This window comes from Nannobrachium achirus (genome assembly GCF_963921795.1).
Source record: "Nannobrachium achirus genome assembly, chromosome: 19".
In the NCBI taxonomy this organism is placed as follows: Eukaryota; Metazoa; Chordata; class Actinopteri; order Myctophiformes; family Myctophidae; genus Nannobrachium; species Nannobrachium achirus.
The window spans coordinates 17982503-17998537 of record NC_137826.1 but is presented as its reverse complement, the minus strand read 5'-3'; the positions used below and the strand labels follow the sequence as shown (position 1 = coordinate 17998537).

The 16035-nt window shown below is 42.4% G+C and overlaps 1 protein-coding gene across 1 annotated transcript in view; it reads right to left on the bottom strand.

The window, feature by feature from the left end:
* Window positions 1-16035, bottom strand: part of LOC308304653 (FRAS1-related extracellular matrix protein 2-like) — a gene marked incomplete at its 3' end in the record, with an annotated part of 158146 nt that overhangs the window by 67035 nt on the left and 75076 nt on the right. Inside the window, exons 5-6 of the mRNA XM_080749277.1 lie at window positions 11437-11562; window positions 2812-3063 (exon numbers count right to left, since the gene is read on the bottom strand). Coding sequence (XP_080605403.1) covers window positions 2812-3063; window positions 11437-11562 — 378 coding nt within the window. The remainder of the gene's footprint in view (window positions 1-2811; window positions 3064-11436; window positions 11563-16035) is intronic.

The window sequence follows — 16035 nt, the reverse complement described above, 5'->3', positions numbered from 1 at the left end:
GAGAGTGCCGCCGCTGCAGCCTGCTGGAGATTCTGACTGAAGATGATTCTGATTTCTGAATCCTGGGTTTCTAGTGGGCCCAATTCCAATGTCTTCCCTGTCCACTTTATGATACCTTCATTCAAGACACTTTAAACTTTTAAAACACTACTAGTAAGACGCCTCAGGGCAACAAGCGAAAGGGCGAGGTCGCACCATGTCTTGGCCATCTGGCCAGTGATGTATATCGGACCAGTTACCCATGGAGACCACTGGTACCCATATATGGAGATCCATGTACTGTATATGGAGATATGCTTTGAGAGCCCAAACATGCGTACTCCGTTATTCGTTATGTGAAAGTCCTATGACGTGACGTCTATGACATCTGACATCATACATAAATCCCTTTTATGCCCATACATGGAGATGTCACACAGACATGGGCTGAACCAGCCACACAGATATGGGCTGTCTTGGCCATCTGTCTTGGCCATATATGGATTCTGTTAGTGTGGTATGTGGCCGATAAGGCCTCCATATATGGGCATTCCCATATGAAGTCCTGTTAGATACACATCTGGACGGACGGAGTCAGCATGTGCCGTTTCACATACTAATCTGCAACCTTCTGTCACAATGAACTCTGCATTGATGCTGACTTACGTAAAGTGTGCATAAAGGGCTCTCCCTGAGCCCTCATTGACTTGCCAATTTCAAATGGGACAGCCCTCAAGATTAACATTATGATACCGTAGGTCACGTGGGCTTTCTTCAAACGGTCTGAAAATGGGAAGGGACCGTATCACAGGTTGATTGCGTAGTAGTGAATGTATACTTCGTCGTACGGGGCAACGCATATTGAAAATAGCCGATTTACAAGCTCACATGCTCACATTGTATGACATAGTCTTTAGGTCAGTGAGTCTGTAAGGGAGCGGACATGCATGTGAATGCACCTTATGTCTATAACCTCATGTACATGCTGTACAGATGGATATGCTATGTGTAAATATGTAGATTTGTATTCTTCCCCCCCCCCCCCCCCCCCAGTTCTTATTTTTTTATTCTTTCTCTTTCTGGGAACAACAACAACAACAACAAAACAATAGAGCTTGCACAAAAGTGACCTGTGATGTGACAGTGATGACTGTGATTAGCATTATGAAGTGAGGTCCCACTGGACTCCTCAGCGGTGAGAGTCTGTTTTAATTAAAAATACAGACAGGACACTTCAAAGAGTACTCTAGGTTCTCATGACAACATGCGAGCGAATGTCGTTAAGACCTCATTAGAATAAAAAGGCTACAAAGACTTCTATGAACATTTAAAAAAAAAAGAAATGCTGTAATTAATAGAAATGTGAACATCACAGAGCCTTGGAACCAACAAAGGAGGTACAAAAGCACTCTAGCTCTATAGTAAAATTATGCTTTTTTATCAGGGTTGTTCTAAGGCTACTTAGTCAACATGTATACAGTCATGGCCTTTCTGAAGCATCTTTTATCCAAGCAACCACGCACACACCATGCAACCACGCACACACGCACACATGCACGTACGCACACACGCACACAGAAATACAATACAATCTCACTAACAAAGTTCTAAGCAAAGTCGACTTGAAGTCTTCAAGGTTGTGAGGTGCCCCCTCTCGAGTAAAGGGGGCTGTACTGTGTATCTAATCCTGTGAGAGGTTGAATGAGACACACAGGCACCTCAGCGGGACTCTGGGCTTTTAACAAATGTTCTTTGTGGGTGAGAGTTAGACTTTAAGGTTCATATGGCATCTTTAAGTTCACAGAGTAAAGTGTATGTGATGAAATATATTATACTCTGTAACAGACTTTGACAAATAAAAAATAAAAACGTTGAACTAGACATGAATAAAATGCTCCTACAAACAAAGTTCACTGGAGGATTTTCCAGGTTGTGATGTTGTTGCTTTGAGGTGTTACCAGAGATACACTTATGTAGTACAGTTGAAGCATAAAAAATCAAACCTCGGTTCGAAGTGGAGCGGTGAATCTGAGCAGCTGTGTGTGTGTGGCTAGGCTGCACAACAGTGCCCTCTGGTCACCCAGCGTCATTACTGTACTGTACCTTACTGTACTGTACTGTACCTTATTGTACTGTACCTTACTGAACTGTACCGTACCTTACTGTACTGTACCGTATTGTACTGTACCGTATTGTACTGTACCGTATTGTACCTTACTGTACTATACCTTATTGTACTGTACCTTACTGTACCATAACTTACTGTACTGTACCTTAGTGTACTGTACGTGTGCGCGCGCGCGCGTGTGTGTGTGTGTGTGTGTGTGTGTGTGTGTGTGTGTGTGTGTGTGTGTGTGAGTGTTGAGTGTGAGTGTGCCTGGCCTGCTCAACAGCGCCCCTCCTTGAACGTGTCTGTCTGTGTGTGTGTGTGTGTGTGTGTGTGTGTGTGTGTGTGTGTGTGTGTGTGTGTGTGTGTGTGTGTGTGTGTGTGTGTGTGTGTGTGTGTTTGTGTGTGTGTGTGTGTGTGTGTGTGCGTGCGCGCGCATGTGTGTGTGTGTGTGGTCAGCAAAGGTATTGCCAGGCTACAGACAGGACACCGGACACCCACATAGCCACATAGCCACGGACATACCTGTCTATAGGAAGACGGCTTCACCGCTCCAAAAAGCATAAAAAATGTGGAGAGCTGCTACCTTTAAACATGTTTTAAATTTGAGGCTTGTTTCTTTTCCTTCATTTGTATGCTATGCCAATAAAGCTCCTTTGAATTGAATTGAATTGAATTGAATTGAATTGAATTGAATTGAATTGAATTGAATTGAATTGTCTTACCATCGTCCATATCGGCCAGCAGGTGGACAGTGGTGGAGGGGTAGTGCGCTCCCAGGCGGCCGCCGATGGGCAGCGACAGCGACACGTTGAAGGTCTCCTCCTCCTCGTACAGGGAGTCGTCGATCACCACCACGCGACACATCTTCTCCTTCTCGTCCTTGTCGAAGCGCAGCATGCTGCCGTGCTCCTCCGGCCGCGAGATGAAGTCAGAGTAGGACAGCACAGTGGTGGGGACCGTGCCCGCGGCCGAACCTGGAGAAGAGACACATGAAGTTGAGTTCCATAAGCCAGTACCACTTCTCGTCAAGGAGCCCCCAAATAAAGCTAGATCTTATGCACACCTGGCGGGTGCGTACTGCGTAGGCAGGGGATCATACGTCTAGAACAGTGGTTCTCAGCCTTTTCAGGCCGCAACGCCTAACATAATCATATTTGAACTGGGGACCCCCCCACCCTACGAGCACTAAGAGTTGAGGCATTACATTTTGTATAACACGGTTCTATGGTGAAAATAGCAGATCTACTGCAGATCTAATGCCTCACAAACGCCTCGTGTTGCGAGGCGTTGTGAGCATGCGAGGCGTTGTGAGCATGCCTGGCGTTGCAAGGCATTGTGAGCATGTAGATCGGCTATTTTCACTATTTCTGCCTCTAATATTTGACGATTTGACCAATATTTAATTTGTCATTTTAGAGGTATTAAAAAGTCCTCAAATTGTCACTTTAGAAATGTGCAGATACCCTCTATACACTTAAACCTTCTGTTGGTTTGTTTACTGTTGAGTGAGAAAACAATGTTGCACATTAAGTTAATCATCTGGGGCCCCCCCAAAAATAATTTGGGGACCCCCCTGGGGGTCCCGACCTACAGTTTGAGAACCACTGCCATAAGCCAGTACTTCTTCGCGTCAAGGAGCCCCAAAAGATGTTATGCACAACTGCCGGGTGCGTAGGAAGGGGATCAGACGTCTAGAATCCAATAAAATGCCGCGCACACTGTCTACACTTGCACAACAGGGACAACTTTATTTAGGTTTCTGTCACGTTTCTGTCAACAGATGTTCTTCAGGCATGGTCGGTTGTCCTTATTGTGCAAGTGTAGCCGGTGTGTGGGTCATTTCATTGTAGCATATTCTATCAGAATAAAAAGTGATTTTGGCTGCGGACATCCATCTCAACATATTCTGTGCCAGGGATCCCCATACAAGATTTCTATTATTAATGTTTGGAAAATATTCCAAATGTTTAAAATCTGTTCAAGATTTGTTTGTACTGTAGATTGCTATCTTTAAATAACCAGTGTACATACATTCTGTTTAATTGGTTAAACTGTTTTTTAAGCTATATCAACTAATTATGCTATGGACACCCTGGACCCTCTCAAGGACCCCTGGGTGTCCCTGGGGGTCCCTGGCTGGACCACACTTTGAGAATCACTGTCATAAGCCTAAATATACGGTGTACTGTAGAACAACGTGCTGCTTGCCTTTAAGACCTGATCTGAGCACTTGTCAGCAAGCAACACCGTCGCAGGACAGAGTACACATTAATCATTTCCATTAAACATTTGATCATTCAATCATTTTGCTGGGTGGTTTTATAACACATTATACTGTGGTGTGACAATATTATTACATCTTCTACATGGTCTTGAAGCCATCATCAGCTCAGGTTTTGTAGTGAATTGTGACCCTTTTGTATAGATACCAAGCGACTTGTGTGCTTGTTGGACAAAAACAACTACATATAGTTTGCAAAATATCTAGCGAAATATAATTTGATGTACGCCCATATAAGGTAATGTACGGTATGACGAGTGGGAGTTCTCCAAGAGCCAGTCAGTTGCCATACAGTGAAAGATGGAAAAAACACTCTTAATATATCATCGGTGTCGGGCAACAACCTCTTATCTCCATATTTTAACTTTTTGTGTTCTTACGTAGATTAACACCCTACTTGATCATACTACAGTGTCACACAAAAGTATCAAAAGTTGCAGATCTGCAAGCTCGAAACGCGGCACAAAGCGTTGCGCTTTGAGCTTGTCGATCTGCTATTTTTTTATTTGTATCCTGAAAAGGTAACAGTTTTGGACATGAGGTTTCCACCCGACAGAGACGTTACTCAAAGAATGGCTAAGAATATATACACTATATACATTCTGACATGTTGTACTGGTGGTGAGGCCTTCCTGTGTCTCAGAGCAAGGGTGAGTGGTAGAGGGGGAAGAGAATAGGAAAAGAAAGCTCAGTCTGTCAGTGCTAGAGCAGAGGACATCACAGATCCACTGACTGCACCCACGTCTGCAGAAACAGCCTTTATTTTTATCTATTCATTCATTTTTATTTCACCTTTATTTTACCAGGAATATTCTCATCAAGATGAGGATGTAAAAATATACATATATACAGGACACAGTTGCTTTCCCGGTTTTAATGGGTTAAAAGCCCTTTCACCAAAGCAATTGTGTGTTTGGAGAATGAATGACAAACATAATTTGACCAAGGGACTAATCGGTTTAGCAGATAATTGCACGTCTGCTGCCACTCTTGTTTCTTAAGACCTTTCTGTTTGCTGCTGCCTTTGATTGAGTTACTTTTATTTATTTGTGTATTTTTCTTTCTCTTCTGCACTGTAATTGTATCTGTTATTTCTTTACTTCATTTGTTTTATGCATGTCATTGTATTATTGTGTTACCTTTGCTTGATGTTCTGTGTAAAGCACATTGAATTGCCTTTTTGATGAAATGTGCTATACAAATAAAACTGCCTTGCCTTGACCTGAATGCTGAAGATTCTAATTGTCAGTACGAGCAGCGGCTGAACAATATATTCTCTGTCGGATGGAAACCTAACATGTCCAAAATCGTTACTTTGTCATGTATTGACAATGTATTTGCTTTACATATTGCAAAATAGTTTTTTTGAATTGTATTCATTTCAAGAACCCAGGTAAAAGTATGTTTTTGTTTAGATAACAAGATTTTTTTTTCAAGTGGAGCAGTGAGAAGCTGTATTGCTAAGTTGGTGGTAGATATTCATTGTCAATAGTAGCTGTAGCCAGGTGCGATATTTTCATTGTTGGAATGGAAATATAATCCACTTCTTTCTTTCTTCTTCATTTTGTCCCCCAGTGTGTGTATACAGACAGAAGCATACTGTAGCTATTCATAGTCTGGGTTCTAGGTTAACCATAAAATCGATATACGTACTTCAGTATTTGTTTACTTATTGCGAGTCATGTCGCCATCAAATATTCGACCATGTTATTGCATATTGCATGTTTTCTCAATATTGTGCAGCCCGAGTAGAGAGAATAAATAAGGAGGCAGTTCTGGCAATATGGCCTTATAATGACAAATATGCCAGTGTTCCATTCTACACTTGTATCAGGAGGATCAACCTACTTTCTCGTATTGTTGCTGTATTGAAGAAACCTCTTATTTCCATATTCTAACTTCTTGTGTTTTTTCTTAAATTAACATGATCATACTACAGTGTCATACAAAAGTATCAAAATGTAGCAGATAAACAAGCTTATAAACCTTTTAGGGGCCAAGCAGAAAGTGCGAAGCCCCTATTATGTTTCTACCTTATTGTTATTCTTCCGTCGTTTTACAATAATCGCTGTATTACCTCTACAATGATGTCGGTATAGATTTAGTTTTTGGGGGCTTTTATGCCTTTATTGATAGGACAGTAGACTGACAGGACATGGGGGGAGAGATGGGGAGAGACACGCGGCAAAGGTCGTCTGGATCGGGAATCGAACCGGCGGCACCGCCAGGCATTCATGCCTATGTGGCAATGCCTAAGTGGTATGCGCCTGGACCAGTAGGCCAGCGGGCGCCCCCTTTTTTTAAAGATTAGTTTTTTTGGGGGGGCTGTGATGTCGGTTTTACTAAACAGGGCAATACCATATTATGGTAGAGGGCTATGTCAAGGGTCAGTGACACCAAGCCCATGACCATTGGCCAAAGGGTGGCGCTGTAGCAAACAATTGAATGCTAAACTTTGAACAGTGTAACTCGTGCCTTGTTTGACCTACAGCCATAACAATTCGATAAACATATGCGTCTCCTCATGCCGAACAACTTTCGTGTTTTGACTTAAAACCTCAGACCTATAGATTTCCCACTATTTTGAATTATATAATTTAATTTTTCTGGTAGAACTGTGCAGTCGCTTTTTATGAAACGTGGCAGAATGGTAGAGGGTCCTGTTTGACCTCATGCCCTGTTTGACCTACAGCCATGAAACTGCATTACACATGTGCGTCTCCACATGCCGAACAACTTTAACGCAGTGACTTTTGATCCTCTCTGACTCTGACCTTTAGATCTCCCACAATTTAGAATTATATGAAAATCTGTTAAATTCTATCTCCTCCTGGGATTTTCACACGAATGTGCATGTTTTACACATAAACTTTGGACCAATACCTAAATTCTGTCATTCTGAGCAGTTTGTATGGCTTATGGTGCGTATAGTTTTTTTTTCTTTATGCCTTGGTGCTTGCAGCTATATTGTTCTTTTTTTATTTGAATCCAGAAAAGTAACTGTTTGGGATATTTCCACCAGACAGATATGATATAAACTCCAGTGGTGTGAGTGGAAATAGAGATACATCTTAATAAGGCATGCAATACTGAATCTAATATTTTCAAAGGTTGCATGCATAATACAGAATAATCCATTAATGATAAAGACATCAGTTTAATTAAATTTGAGCTTGCACCGAAAAAAACTAGACAAAATAAATTCAGATGTCAAGTTAGTTAAACCATTGACCTGTTAAAACACAGAATTAATCACTGTGATTTTCCACCGGAGCTCAGTCACCTTTCACCTGATACATTTTATACTTCAGAGAAAACAAATGTATTTGAATATGTATTTATCGAAGCTATCACAAAAGGTTAGTTTTCTCTTCTGCCAACTGAAGGCATTGTTGAAAGATGCAAATTAAGTGCTGAATTAATTGTCCCCTATTGTGATGAACACGTCTATGCTGCATGTAGGGAATACCAAAACGCTGGCCCCAAAAACACAGTCGCCCCGGGTGCAAATCCGGTGACGTCGGAACGGTTTCTACCTGGTATTATAAACGTCCTCAGTAAATCTATGCCTAAACCTAAACGTATTTCTAACCTTATCCTCAGTAAAACAAATACCGTACAAGAGTACAAGAGCCGCCCCAGCGTGTGGTCGGTGGAAAAACATGCATGTTTTGGGGTGTAGGCTTCATGTGTAAATACAATTGCACATACATGAACATGTGGTTTAATGCTCCAGGAGGTTTGACACTTTTGGCTTGTAACCATTCACTAAACTCACAATACGATTCAAATCACGATATTAGGTTCACGATACGACTTTATAAATGTCCAGAGAAATGTATTTTTCTCTCTTATCCCCCCCACACACACATTGCAAAAGCAGCATACTTTTCATGTAAAAGTACTTCATTTCTGTGCAACAACTGTAAACATGCTGTCTTGTTTAGAACCTAGCTAGGGTTAAAGTAAAAATGAATTTCATATTACACATTTCTGATTGAATCGATTTGAATCGTCGCCTGTTTGAAACGATTTACATTGATTTATGATCAATCATTACATGCCTAATGTACGTTATTGAGGTTATATTAGGCTTGATGTCAACTCGCTGTTTACTTTATAGCACACACTTGGTTTTCTTAGTGTTTCTATTTTTCAACCACTCACCACCACGTTGTTGTTTGACAAAGGTTCATGTCTCTCCTCAGCCCTTAGCACTTAACCTAGATACAACCACTATGCAGAACAATGTTTTTTGTTACTTGGGCTTGTTTTTTATTCTTGGGCACAATGCTAAAAATGCAATTCAAATAGAATATTATTACATAGATACTAGGTTCATTCTACCTGGTATCCTTTAGTTTCAACATACTGTACAGTTGTTTATTGATAGTATATTCTACATTGTTTAGACCGGGGGTCAGCAACCCGCGGCTCTAGAGCCGCATGCGGCTCTTTAGCGCCACCCTAGTGGCTCCCTGGAGCTTTTCAAAAATGTATGAAAATGGAATTGTTTTAACGATTTTTTTATCGTCACTGTCGGGCAGAAACCTTGTATCTCCAAGTTTCAAATTTGTAAAGTAAAGCCCTGCTTCATCATACAAGACTGAAGCACAAAAGTAGTGAAAACAGCAGATCTACAAGCACACAACCCGTCTGTTTTCACTAGTTTAGTTCATTTTTTAAATGATAAATACAAAACGAAGTTTCCACCCGACAACGAAAATATATAAGACTTTTATAATTTTTTGCGGCTCCAGACACATTTGTTTTGGTTTTTTTTGGTCCAATGTGGCTCTTTCAACATTTTGGGTTGCCGACCCCTGGTTTAGACTGACTCATGATTCTAGGTTCACCCGTGATCCTACTTTACTGAGGCACCAGAGTACACTGTCTCTCTGCCTTTGATGTTGTGTGTTTACTTTGCTTATTGTAAAGTGGCTGTCGATAAGAGCATCTGATGAATGCATGAATTGTAGTTGTAATTGTAGCAATTACACTGATGAGAGCGTCCGAAAAATGACAACATTATAATAATGGTGCGTAGCCTGCAGGCTAGTTCTGGCAGATACACTTGAGAGGTTTACACACATGTGCAGCAGCACTACAGTATGGGGGCGATGTTGTGTCAAGTAGCTGACCAAATTGGAGGTTGGTAGTTCCTCTTGCTTTCAGTGTTGCCACTGATGTATGTGCTTTGCTCACACCACCACCTCCCCAGCACCACCAGTAGGCTCTGCTTTCCCTGAGGGTTCTGTTTTCCCTGGGGGGAGCTTGTTATTGATGTATATCTCCCTGCTATCAAATGGTTGTTCTCTAACGTGCTGAGCCGGGAGTAATGCATATGAGAGCTTGATCACCAAGATCCAATAAAAGATGTATTTACATTTGATAAATCGTCACTGTCGTGCAGAAACCTTGTATCTCCAAGTTTCAAATTTGTAAGTTTTTTTCGTAAGTAAAGCCCTGCTTAATCACACAAGATTGTCGCACAAGACAAGTGAAAAAAGCAGATCTGCAAGCACACAACGCCTCGCACCTTGTAGATCGGCTATTTTCACAATTTTAAATCGTTTTCAAAATGACAAAATACAAAACGAACTGTTTTGGACATACAGAGGTTTCCACACGACAACAGCGAAATGAAATGTTCTCAAGCTATGAATGTTCGCCGCTTCACTTCCCAATGTATGAATGAATGGACCATTGTAAAGCGCTTTGAGCACTTGGAAAAGCACTATAAAAATGCAATCCATTATTATTATTATGGTCTCAAAGGAGTGATCTAACTGAAGAACAGTTCTAGGTGGGTAGTGGTGGGGTTGGCTGAGTGTGTACTGTACCTTATAGGTCAGTGGTCCTCAACCTGTGGGTCGGGACCCCCAGGGGGGTCCCCAAATAATTTTGGGGGGTCCCCAGATGATTAACTTAATGTGCAACATTGTTTTGTCACTCAACAGTAAACAAACCAACATAAAGTTGAAGTGTACCCTATCTGCACATTTCTAAAGTGACAATTTAAGGATTTTTAATACCTCTAAAATGACAAATTAAACATTGGCCAAATTATCAAATATTAGAGCCAGAAATTGAGAAAATAGATGATCTACATGCTCACAACGCCTCATGCTGTTTTCACAATAGAACCGTGTTATACAAAATGTAATGTCTCAACTCTTAGTTAAAATATTATTTTGGGGGTAGAGGCCAGAAAAGGTTGAGAACCACTGTTATAGATGGTAGTGGTGGTGTTGGCTGAGTGCATACTGTACTGTATGTAGTGTACCTTGGTGTGTTATAGGTGGTAGTGGTGTACTGTACTGTACCTTGGTGTGTTCTAGGTGGTAGTGGTGTATTGTACTGTACCTTGGTGTGTTCTAGGTGGTAGTGGTGTACTGTACTGTACCTTGGTGTGTTCTAGGTGGTAGTGGTGTACTGTACTGTACCTTGGTGTGTTCTAGGTGGTAGTGGTGGTGCTGTACTGTACTGTACTGTACCTTGGTGTGTTCTAGGTGGTAGTGGTGGTACTGTACTCTACCTTGGTGTGTTCTAGGTGGTAGTGGTGTATTGTACTGTACCTTGGTGTGTTCTAGGTGGTAGCGGTGGTGCTGTACTGTACCTTGGTGTGTTCTAGGTGGTAGTGGTGTATTGTACTGTACCTTGGTGTGTTCTAGGTGGTAGTGGTGTACTGTACTGTACCTTGGTGTGTTCTAGGTGGTAGTGGTGTATTGTACTGTACCTTGGTGTGTTATAGGTGGTAGTGGTGGTACTGTACTGTACTGTACCTTGGCGTGTTCTAGGTGGTAGTGGTGGTACTGTACTGTATCTTGGTGTGTTCTAGGTGGTAGTGGTGTACTGTACTGTACCTTGGTGTGTTCTAGGTGGTAGTGGTGTATTGTACTGTACCTTGGTGTGTTCTAGGTGGTAGTGGTGTATTGTACTGTACCTTGGTGTGTTCTAGGTGGTAGTGGTGTATTGTACTGTACCTTGGTGTGTTCTAGGTGGTAGTGGTGTATTGTACTGTACCTTGGTGTGTTCTAGGTGGTAGTGGTGTACTGTACTGTACCTTGGTGTGTGAAGCAGACCACCATCAGCTCCTGGCTGACGTCACCGCTCCTGTGGACGGGGATGAGGAGCTCACCCACGTCCTCCTCCACAGAGTAGCTCTGCTGAGGGATGAACACCATGGACTCTGGATATGGAGGAGAGAGGGAGAGGAGAGTCACATTTATACTGTGTATCTATAACTACAGTATAAGCATGAACACCATGGACTCTGGATATAGAGGAGAGAGGGAGAGAAGAGTCACATTTATACTGTGTATCTATAACTACAGTATAAGCATGAACACCATGGACTCTGGATATAGAGGAGAGAGGGGAGAGTCACATTCATACTGTGTATCTATAAGCATGAACACTATGGACTCTGGACACAGGAGAGAGGGAGAGGAGAGTCACATTCATGCTGTGTATCTATAAGATGATTATATCCTAATGGTTATAGGTTATCAGTCTCTTATGTTGCATAAAGTGTATCACTTTGGAGTTTTGTTTGTATACATTTCTTTTTTTTTGTTTCGAATCATGGGGTTACATTTCTCCTTTCCGACATGTCTCCTTTCCGACACTAACCCTATCTCTTACCCTAACCCTAAACCTAACCTCTATGGAAGTGTTGCCACTCAAACAATAAGAAGTCAATGTCGGAGTGGCGACATGTCCCTGAATCATGGATGTACTACTGTTGTTTTGTTTTGTATTATGTACAGCGGAGATGTGACATTTTAATATGCTCCTTGGCCAGTTCCCACTTGGAAAAGAGGTTTAGTCTCAGTGTGTTTTTTAATGGTTAATATATATATATATATATATATATATATATATATATATATATATAGATATAGACAGAGGAGAGGAGAGGAGAGGAGAGGAGAGGAGAGGAGAGGAGAGGAGAGGAGAGCTAGAAGGAAGGGCATACAGTATAAAAGAACAGACTTTGACATTATGCATGACTCTGGCTTTGTGTACGGGTTATCAGGCTGTTATGAGGCAACAAATGTTCTCTTGCAGTGAGCCGGTGGTCCTGTGGTGTCTCTGTATTTTCAGAAAAGCACTATCTATTACATCAAAGAGACCTCTCTCTGGGTCGTTTCTGCTGCCCGGTGTGTGTGTGTGTGTGTGTGTGTGTGTGTGTGTGTGTGTGTGTGTGTGTGTGTGTGTGTGTGTGTGTGCGTGTGTGCGGCGGGCTGTTACTAATGTGAGCCTGTTGATCCGTTCATCCTGCACAGCGAGTGAGTTTCACACCTCAACTCCTCTGTACACGACGCAGCGAGGGTCAGTGTCAATCAACACCCTAAGACGCAGAGAGCTGGGGAGGGCTTTGGATATCATGTCCATAGCACTCACATACAGCCGTGGATATCATGTCCATAGTGTGTGCCAGCGGCTACGTCATTGTAGTCCTTAGCGGCCATTTCTTGGGTCAAAACACAGGTGTTTCAATTGTTTGATTGCATAGAACTAATGCTATAGTCTAATCAGAACCGATCAGAACACCTGTGTAAGGCTGTGTTTACCCAAGAAATGGCCGCTCTTAGAACTACATTTGGCACACCCTATACACACAGCGTAATCCATCCTATCAACCGTTGAGGTGCTCACTGCACAGATGTCATGTCATCTCCGTTATTAGCACAAATGATTACACTGTCAGAGACAGCCAGGAGGATGGAAATAGCAGTGCTCCTTTCCAAAAGTTGAACTGCACAAAAACACACACCAGGCTTTAGGAGCGCTGAAGCGCGTGGTTGGTGTTGGGAAGAGGAGCGCACCAGTGCTCTTTGCCAAAGAAATGTATGGCAGACAGGTGTTGCCTGACGCAAGGCGCTCTCGGTGGACATGGCCCCTTATTGCTGCCGACACATCAGTCTTTGTGACACACATTAGGCCGTTTCACAGGCATTTTACTGTACATATAACCTCGAATAGGCCTACATGTTATCTCTATGCACAAGCTTAGTCAGGGATGCGTGTTATCTGCATATCGGCAAATAAGTTGACATTCACCCATGGCAGTAAATGTTTATCTGTTGTGTTGGTGTTGGTTATCTGCAGCCAACCCAGCCATGGTGGAAAGCCTGGTGACGTACTAAGCTTGCTTACTTAATGGCCCAGTATTTCCATATCAGTGCTTCCCTAATGCCTGATATGCTGTCTCATCCTTGCACAGGAGACTGTGACATTCTGCCTCGTTTATCTTCTATTTCGAACATGAACCACAGCAGTGGTGCTCAGTATAATATCTGACACCGTGTCTTGTTATCTGACTCGGGTTTCCTTTGTTTCATTCTCTATTACCTCATTCTTGACTATTTCTTTTTAAGCTGCAAAGAACGGAAATAATGTCACCCACTCTTTTTACCCCTGTTGACGTGTCGGGAAAAAAGTTGAAGTTTAAAGAGGTTGAAGCTCTCTGTCTCTCTGCACCGCCCACTCTCTTTCTATATGTTTCTGTCACTGCTCTCTCTCCCATTCTCTCTGATCACATCCCTATGACATGCCTCTATTTGTCTGTTTCTGTCTCCCCCCCCCCCCCCTCTCTCTCTCTCTCTAGCATCTATCTTTCTATGTTTCTGTCACTTCTCTCTCTTCCTTTCTCTCTGATCATCCCTCTGTCTATTTGTCTATTTGCGTGTTTCTGTCTCTTTCTCACTCCCCCCCCCCCCCCCCCCTCTCTCTCTCAGTTAGAGCTGTTAGTCACTGGGAGAAAGAGAGAGAGAGAGGGGAGACTTACCGCTTGTGAAAGCCTCATCTATCAAAGCTAAGAACTCAGTGGTGTTACAGGGAACAACAGGGAAATAAATGCTGGAGCTATTTTCCTCAGACGCACAGGGACCAATAAAAATACTAACATTATGGACCGGGGTGCAAGAAGATCGTCCCAGATCTCCGTCTGTCTGTCTGTCTCTCATTCTCGCTGTCCCTTATTGCTCTCTCTCTCTCTCTCTATCTCTCGCTCACTCTCTATAATCGGCACGATTATGTGTGTGGATTATGTTGGAATGAACGAGTGAATGAGTGAGTGATTCAGTGAGTGAGGGAGGGAGGGAGAGAGATCGGGGTTCAACCAACCAGTGATGTAAAGTAACTAAGTACATCTACTTAAGTATTGTACTTAAGTACAATGTTTTACAATCTTTTACTTCTACTCCACTACATCTCGGATCCAACTACTGTACTTTTAATCCACAACATTTACTACTTTAACTACTTTAGTTACTAGTTATTTTGTAGGTAAGGTATAAATTATAAATACTATTAAAAAACATACATAAACCACTTTAGCCCTACTTTATACCTTGGCTATTTGAAAATAGCCGATCTACAAGCTCACAACGCGTCGCATCGCTTTAAGTACATTTTGATGCCAATACTTTTGTACTTTTACTCAAGTACATTTTGAATTCCAAACTTAACTTGTAAACAGAGTATTTGTACATTGCAGTATCGATACTTTTACTTAAGTAAAACATTTAAGTACGTTTTCCACCACTGCAACCAACCAAGCGATTGAAAAAAACCCCGAAAGGCTCAAGAGAGACGCTATAAGCTCCAGAGACCTTGGAACGTGATGAAAAAAATGGATCTCAAATTCAATATCTCGTATGAAGAGACATCAAATGCACCGGTGTGAATCTATAAGCCTCGATGTGAAGTCATCAGCGTCAGGCAATCACCCCGGACCCCAGGGGGTCCGGGCCAGGCGAGGTAGGGTCCCCTCCTTCTCCCCCTCCTCCTCCGACGGTACAAAACTCCCCGCAAAGCGAACCATCTCAAACTTCCGCTCGACTCCCATTTTTCTTCTCTGTCACCAGACCACAATCTGTCGCTCCCCGGGGGGGAGGAACAGAACTCACAGCAGGGGAGAGACAGGGTCAGCTCCTGGCCTTTTCCAAGCACGCACATACACATACACACGCACGGTCGCACGCACGTGCTCACGCTCATACCGTTGTTGTCGGGCAGATACCTTGTATCTTCTCCTACTTCTTTGCGCAATAGTGTCGCTACAAAGTTAGTGAAAACAGCCGATACACAACAACCTTGTAGGCATATTGGATTTTATAGCTATTCAAAAATAGGAGGGCTGCTTACAAGCAAACTTGCATTTTTAAACACAAATCTTCTCTTCTGGGAGTCTTTGGCAGAAAAGAAATTCAGACGAAATATATAAATATATAACAACTTGGGTGTCCTTGGCACGAAAACATACTGATTTAGAAGGTATTCGTAGAATCGGCCTCAGGTCTTAGTGGGTTCAAAAAATACCAGTAAGGAGAACAGGGACGTGGTGATATTATTTAGTTAATCAGGGATCCCCATATATGGGCATACAATATGGGCATTACTGAGGTGTTACTCACAGACAAGATACAGACGAGATACGGACAAGATGTGGCGGTTTTCATAGTTAACTGTGAACTGTGGTCGCAACAAAATAATAAAGCAATGGTTTTGTTTGGATACAAGGTTTCTACCCAACAGCGACAACATAAGCCCGCAGACACAGACAGAGACACACACGCGCGCACGTGCATGTTCCGTCTCCAATCTCTCCCTTAAAAGCTACCTTGTGTTCTCCATCTCCTCTCACTTCTCTTCT